Source organism: Arachis ipaensis, chromosome B10, assembly GCF_000816755.2.
Source record: "Arachis ipaensis cultivar K30076 chromosome B10, Araip1.1, whole genome shotgun sequence".
Classification (NCBI taxonomy): Eukaryota; Viridiplantae; Streptophyta; class Magnoliopsida; order Fabales; family Fabaceae; genus Arachis; species Arachis ipaensis.
The window spans coordinates 6,324,390-6,331,562 of NC_029794.2; the positions used below are offsets into that span (position 1 = coordinate 6,324,390).

At 33.2% G+C, this 7,173-nt stretch overlaps 2 protein-coding genes across 3 annotated transcripts; both read left to right on the forward strand.

Annotated features, from left to right (window-relative positions):
- On the forward strand, positions 2,291-3,780 carry LOC107621728. The gene is made up of 3 exons (XM_016323741.2): positions 2,291-2,525; positions 2,611-2,816; positions 2,901-3,780. Exons 1-3 carry the CDS (start codon positions 2,427-2,429, stop codon positions 3,124-3,126), a joined length of 531 nt encoding a protein of 176 aa, XP_016179227.1. The 5' UTR covers positions 2,291-2,426; the 3' UTR covers positions 3,127-3,780.
- On the forward strand, positions 5,225-6,773 carry LOC107624227 (putative 4-hydroxy-4-methyl-2-oxoglutarate aldolase 3). 2 transcript variants are annotated; one of them, XR_001616788.2, is made up of 3 exons: positions 5,225-5,535; positions 5,958-6,547; positions 6,582-6,773. XR_001616788.2 is itself a non-coding variant. In XM_016326710.2 (2 exons), the coding sequence occupies exons 1-2, from the start codon at positions 5,433-5,435 to the stop codon at positions 6,461-6,463; spliced, it is 609 nt and encodes a 202-aa protein (XP_016182196.1). In that variant the 5' UTR covers positions 5,225-5,432; the 3' UTR covers positions 6,464-6,773. The 2 variants fall into 2 exon arrangements, 1 of the variants encoding a protein (XP_016182196.1); XM_016326710.2 differs by having other exon boundaries at positions 5,958-6,773.

The following is a 7,173-nucleotide window of genomic DNA, read 5'->3' on the forward strand; positions in this document are numbered from 1 at the left end:
GCAATGTTAGAGAGATAATAAATTAAATTTATTTAATTTAATTTAATATTTATAACTTTATATATATAATATATAAAATTATATATTTATTATATTTAATTTATATATTTATTTTAGAGATAATTAATAATATAAAATAAAATTACTTTGATTGACCAGATTTAAAGCCAGAGTGAAGTCTTCCAACTTTGATTGTTTGTTGTTTGTAGATCTTCAACCGCAATGCGGATGCTTCTTCTGTAGTTTTTCAGATTTAATCTTTCACCATTTTTCTGTACTCTTCAAAGGAAGCAAGTGTTCTTGGCACGTTCTGCACTTTTAAGATACAATCTATCTGTCGTGACGTGTTTTCGGAGTTAGCTGAGGTTGTTCCACATATTGTTTCTATAATCTGCCTTCATGAATCTTCTTCAAGTTCAATAACTGCATAATAGTATACATTTGGATTGTGGATGAACTATATTCTGAAGCCATAATAACATTTTCACCACATTAAGTAATACCAGTAAAAACTTTGCTTCTTTTTCTTTCTTGCAATGAATAGATGAAAATCATTTAGAGTTGGTTAAAATAAATCATCAGCAGCAATTAGTTGAACAGCAGTGGCAACTGCTATCTTGTTTTTAGTCTCTCACCGAATATGCAAGTAGGTTTGAATGGTTAATCAGGGCATGAAAATCAGAAACTTAGGAATCAATGAACCCTTTTGGTTTTGGATTGAAACTTAGTTGTTTTTCTTGCTGTTTTTTGCTTCCTTGGATCAAACCTTGTTTTGTTCTCTGTTGAGAACTACTTCCCCTTGGATCATGAACTTACTTTTGGTGTGGTTTGCACTGAAGTCTCTTCCTGAAAGACCAGAAAACCTCATGCATTCTGTGTTTCTATTTTCCTTATTCTCTCATAAAGATTCAACCTTCAAAATTATTTGACAGGAAAGTAAACAATCAAGGAATCCAATTACATAGTTCCTTCATATGCAAGTTCTTTTCTAAAATTTAACATGTCACATGACACACATTCCTAAATTTAAAGCCTAATAATGAATTAAGAATATCAGTCTACAATGCCTTATTCAACAACCTGCAAGAAATTTTATAGCAATTAAGACTATATATTGGCTTCTGATCTTTGAACAATCAAATAAAATATTCTTTGAGATTGAGATTGAATTGTTAGTAGAAAAAGAAAACTAGGACATCAAATAATAAAATAATGAATAAACAACTTTATGTTTCACTTTCACAATTCTCAGAAGATAACAAACTTATCATAAAAGCCAGAGGTCTATAAAAGAAAAAAAGTTTGCATACTTCAGACATTTTCTTTTGTTTTTGGTACAGAGACCTTTTCCTTCTTTAATTAATTAATTGAATAATACTGATTAGCATTAGTAACTCACTCAACTCTTTTGAGTCATGAAAAGTAAAAAAATTATGTATTAACCACATTCCTTGGTGATATCCGCACTCTTGAATTATTAGGAGCTGTAATTCATCCAAACAAAAGGAGAAAACACCATTTAATACATGCACCATGCTGGGGGGGAACACCATGAAAAAGATTGATTGGCTCTTTTAGTTAGAAGGGAAGCAATAATCTCAAAATCTTCTTTTTAATATGCCTCATTTTAAACATGTAACTACTTAAAAGTGTGTTATGTACTTATGTCTATGTCTCATATTCATTATGAAAGGATAATCATCCTCCCTATATGAACATCATAGAAATTCCATTTCATCATGAATCACTATTAAGGTAAGGAAAATCCAAAAATGCTCTTTTTACGAAAATCCAATGTTACAAGTGCTAATTTTTTTATTCATCTTTTGAGTAAAGAATAGGATCTCTTATTCTGTATGCCTTATGTAATTGTATCCTCTTCTTGATAATGACCCCAGGTACTTACATTCCTGATACAAGTGACATGTATAAGGTATTGTACCACTTATAAGTAATCAAGAAAGAAAAAGAGGAGCTGCCATTTAACATATACAACGGATCTATATCATGTTTCTCTTGAATTAAATATATAAATTTACAAATGTGTTCCTTTCCTGTCTCTGAGAGAGAGAGAGAGAGAGAGAGAGACTTTGGTTCCAAGTAAAAGTAGAGGTTCTTTAGGAATACTTGTTGGTAGCCTTACTTCCAAAGCACATATAAATGTCCCTTCTTTTGCTTCTGATACTGTGCTTACCGTGCCCCTCATGGAAGGAATATTGGAAAGGGAAGACAAAAGAAGAATAAAGTAATAATATGTAAGGGACAAATCAGCTTTCACCTGAACATCATAACTGGTTTTTGCTGTCATATATGATATGATATTCCATTCATATAAAGATGATATATAGAATAGAGGTTCACTATTAAACCAGGAGCTGTCACATTCTCTTCTCTTGAACTGACAATAACCTTTGTATCCGGGAACCATGACAAAGAACTATGGCTTCCTCATCTGCATACTTGTGATGGTCATGGATATTATAGCTGGCATACTTGGAATTCAAGCAGAAATAGCGCAGAATAAGGTACAGTACAGTATACTAGTACGTGTTTGAAAGAACATACATGAGATGAACAGGCTTTGTTTAAACCCTTTTGAAATGAAAACAGGAAGAGCACATGAAGGTGGGGGTATTTGAATGTAGAGTTCCAAGCTATCAAGCCTTCAAGTTAGGATTAGCAGCCACAGTTCTGTTGGCCCTGGCTCATGTAATTGCTAACTTGCTTGGTGGCTGCATTTGTGTGTGGAGCAGAGATCAATACACAAAAGCCACTGCCAACAGACAATTAGCCGTGGCTTTTCTAATTTTCTCATGGTATGTTCCAAAAGTGGAGTTTAGTTTAGTACATGGATTTGTTGTGTTCCAATTTTCTAATTTTCTGTGTTGTGTTGGTTGCAGGATGATATTAGCAGTTGCATTCTCGATGCTGATAATAGGCACATTAGCCAACTCAAGATCAAAGCAATCTTGCAATATATTGAACCATCGGCTGCTATCCATTGGAGGCGTTCTATGCTTCATCCATGGATTATTCGTTGTTCCTTATTACGTTTCTGCCACTGCCACAAGAAGGGAAGAATCCAAGAGGCTAGAACAACCCCGGCCCATCCCAGGACACACGTAAATTAATCATATATACAACGTAACATTCAAATTGATACATAAAAAATGTACGATTATTACTCCAACTTTTTTTTATTCGTTTTCTCTATACATGTAGCAGAGTGAAATTGTCAAGTTAACATGACCCTTACGGGTTTCTAGGCTTTGATGCAAAAATCATTAGAAAGAAAGTTGTATTTGGTAATTGTGATGCTTCAATAGAAAAAAGAAGCATACATCTCAGCATGTACTATTTCATGAATGGAATTATTGTGCACGCTTCACGTGTAACTCAAATTCAGCCATTTTCAATTCTTTCCGGCTCTCCTCTAACATAGCACTGAATGTCATCCGAATCCACTCTTGGTACCTCCATCTCATCTTTTGCTTCAGCTGCGGCATTCTTCAATGGATCAGAACCAGTGTTGGAGATGAAGTTGTTGTTCAGATGAAGAGTGTTGTTGATGATCGTCGTCGGAACTTGAAGTGGAAGAAGCGGAAGCCGGGTGGTCCAAGGGAGGGGGGCGTTTGGGCTTCGGCGCCATTGCACTTCTGCTTATTCAAAACAGAGTTAAGCCCTACTTTAGTCCTTGAGGTTCGCTAGTTGCTATTGCTTATCCCAACCTTATTAGTGACGTGGCTTAATTCTTGTCATATTAAGTCATCCATGTTTTAGCGCTAACATTCGTATTAGAATTTCACCGCACTAAAACATTGCACTCTTTTGATTTTTGATCACTTCGTCTTCATTTTTACTGAACTTCAGACCAAAAAAAAATTCTCTCTTCCATGGATCAAATGAAGTACAAATTGACGGATATTGAGTTCTTGTGGCCACATTTTGTTTATTATAAACTGTGTATACGTTGGAAATAGATTTTTTCAATTTTTTTTTACATTTAAGGGAATAAAATGTGATCTTACCATTAATTTTATAAGTAAAACTAAAAATAAATATGAGAGAGAATAATAAAAGATGAGATTAAACAATTGACACAATTCAATTTTTTTTACGGGAGAGGATCCACTCCCGTATACATTATACATGTGCGTGGAAGTTAAAAACGGATTTAATAATTCTTTGACTGCTAGAAATTGTGTGTACGAATGTCACTAAATTAATTAACATATTGTACTAATGGTATATACAAACTTCGAATGATGCAGATAAAGGTATTGATGGAAATAATGTTTCATGATGAAAAAAAAAATTTAAAAAGATGAGAGAGAGACTATTAGAAGAAAAAAAGATTGGAAACAACATTCTCTTATTTAAGTCATTTAGGTCTACTAGCCATTAACATATCCAACCTGACAAGGATTAAGGGTTGCTTTGAAAAGTTTTAAAAGTAATTTTTTTTAGTTTTTAACTTATGAAAAGTAATAGTATTAATATTTTACATAATTTTTAAAATCAAAGTGCGGCTTTCTAAGAAGCTATTTAGTAGCTTATAGAGAAGTTAAAAAAAAAACTTCTCTCATAATACTGCTATTTTTTATCACATTTTTATAAAATAAATACTTTTAAAATTAAAAATTCAAATACAAAATAACTTATTTATAAGCTATGTTTAATATAGTCATTTATTGTTTAAATTATTTTTTTAAAAGTAACTTAATTAAACTGTTTATTTAAACTAGGTCTAAATCATATCATGTTGAGTTCTAATAATAAAAATTTTATAAAAAAATATCGTGGTACACTTTTTAAAATTTAAACGACTAAATTATAACAATTAGAATCTCAAAAATTAAATCAGTACAATTTAAAAATCTTAGATAGCAAAGTGAAACTTAAATCTCAAAATAGGTTTAAGAAAGTGACTAAGCGAGAATCATGTAATTTAAAGGGGTGTGTTTGACTATTGACATCCCATATTAGTTCATTTGTTGCTATTCTCACCCTTCACAAATGTTTAGGTGGTGGTCCCATTTCTATGTGACAAGGTGATTTCTTACAGCCGCATGAATTCCTGGCAGCAAATAAACCAAATTTTTGCTGAACGCCACAAAATTTTGTAAGGTGGTGTTATGTTTACAAATTACAACTGCACCATAATCTTATTGCTCTAACACTCAAATTTTAAATTCTTTTTTCTTTATTATATATTAAATTCAGTCTCTAACTTTCAATACGCACGCTCCTTTTATAGAATAATAATTAATAAATACACATAAAACAATTGCGCAAATAATGTCGCAACAGTGATACGAATTTTCCAGGAAAGTAATCATATCCCAACTAACAAGTAATGTATAGCGGTTGAGATGAAATGGATGTGGCATGGCACAGCAATCAAGGATGGCTGACGTCATCTTTGGAAGTTTATGCACACTGACCCAAAAAGTGACCATGTTCTTTTCATTTATATTCAACCTTCCTCTTCTTCCTCTTCCACCTCTTCTGTTCAAACCTTGAAGAAGCAACAAGGTAAGCATCTTCTGCTTTAATTTCATTTACTACTTTCTACATATGCTTTCACAATTTCATCAATAGCTCATAATAATTCTCTATTTCTATTTCTATATTAAACTCTTCTTCCACTTTAGCCCATAACAATAATAAAGAAATTTCGTGACTCACAAATTCAGTCTAATAAAATACATAAATTTAATTATAATTTTAGTCTTTATTATTTTATCTTATTTTTTTTATAATTTGTGGACTACCAGACTTTTTTATTGTTGTCATGAGCTTAGGTGAATGAGTAGTTTAATATTCTGTTTGAACTCATCTTCCAAGTTGTTCCTGTTTCCAACTAGAAATTTTGCATTTTATGCATGTTAATTGATCCACTTAGAGCAGTCAAAATGGGTTGACCTAACAAATTAAGGTGTGTTGAATTGTTAGTGTTAAGATGGCTGCTTTGGCAACGGCTGAAATCTGTGACACAAATGCAACACACATAACAAGTGGTGACTTGAGGGTGCTGCATCCAGTGTTCCAGGTGTACGGTCAAGCGAGGGGATTCTCAGGGCCAATTGTGACCCTAAAGGTGTTTGAAGACAATGTGATTGTGAGGGCAATGCTTGAGACAAAGGGAGAAGGGAGGGTTCTTGTGATTGATGGTGGAGGGAGCATGAGGTGTGCCCTTGTTGGAGGGAACCTTGGTCAACTTGCTCAGAGCAACGGTTGGGCTGGGATTGTGGTCAATGGTTGCATAAGGGATGTGGATGAGATCAATGCATGTGACATTGGTGTGAGAGCTTTGTCCTCTCATCCACTCAAGTCTAACAAGAAAGGAACTGGGGATAAACATGTCCCTATCTATGTTGGAGGTGCATTCATCCGTGATGGAGAGTGGTTGTATGCTGATAGCGACGGTATCATCGTATCCAAATTCGAGTTGTCCGTTTAAATTCGATGAAAGATTCAACGTTACAAATTCAATGGTGATTAATCTTTCGCCCCCATTTTATCATTAAAATATTTTTCACTTCTAGTGTGTCTCTGGCTCTGCTATTACACCAACACGCTTGTTGGTATGTTTGTAAGCTTTAAAGGATGATATTGTGATTTGATTTTTTTAAAGTAGAAATATTTAGCTTCTTCGGTGAACTAATATTTCAGAAGTTGTGATGTATGTGAACTTACTATACTGCTATGTGCATTACCTTTAGAAAAGTATACTCTTTATAGCAGAGTAAGAAAATTGATGGTTTCTGATCTGACTAGTCTTTGAATCTACCGAAATGTTTGATTACTTTGACCAAATTCCTAGCCAAAATCTACAAGGAAAATCTTTGAACCAAAATTGTCATGGTATAATTTGAAGTGAACTTGGTTGGGAGTTTGACGACTTTCTTATTTCTTTTAATCTACATATAAGGTATACGAGGCTGGCCCATACCCAAGTATTGAGTAATAAATTGTGGGCTTATTATAATCAACGTTAAAGCTTATTATAAGGGTAAGGGATCTTTGAAAACTTAGCCCAATTGTACGTTAAGAATTTTCGCCCAAGTCAGTATTTTGTATTTTCTAATTTGCTAAGAAACATTTATCTTTTTTCTTTTAAATATTTGTTGGTTTTCTTCTCCCATAAATATTACTCTCTCAACAATAATC

What these genes read in the sequence shown, in the direction of transcription:
- LOC107621728 (XM_016323741.2), top strand. Translation starts at nt 2,427, where the DNA reads ATGACAAAGAACTATGGCTTCCTCATCTGCATACTTGTGATGGTCATG. An exon ending in CAGAAATAGCGCAGAATAAG is followed by an intron (nt 2,526 to 2,610) that starts GTACAGTACAGT and finishes AAATGAAAACAG; the next exon opens with GAAGAGCACATGAAGGTGGG. An exon ending in GCTTTTCTAATTTTCTCATG is followed by an intron (nt 2,817 to 2,900) that starts GTATGTTCCAAA and finishes TGTTGGTTGCAG; the next exon opens with GATGATATTAGCAGTTGCAT.
- LOC107624227 (XM_016326710.2), top strand. Translation starts at nt 5,433, where the DNA reads ATGCACACTGACCCAAAAAGTGACCATGTTCTTTTCATTTATATTCAA. An exon ending in AACCTTGAAGAAGCAACAAG is followed by an intron (nt 5,536 to 5,957) that starts GTAAGCATCTTC and finishes GAATTGTTAGTG; the next exon opens with TTAAGATGGCTGCTTTGGCA.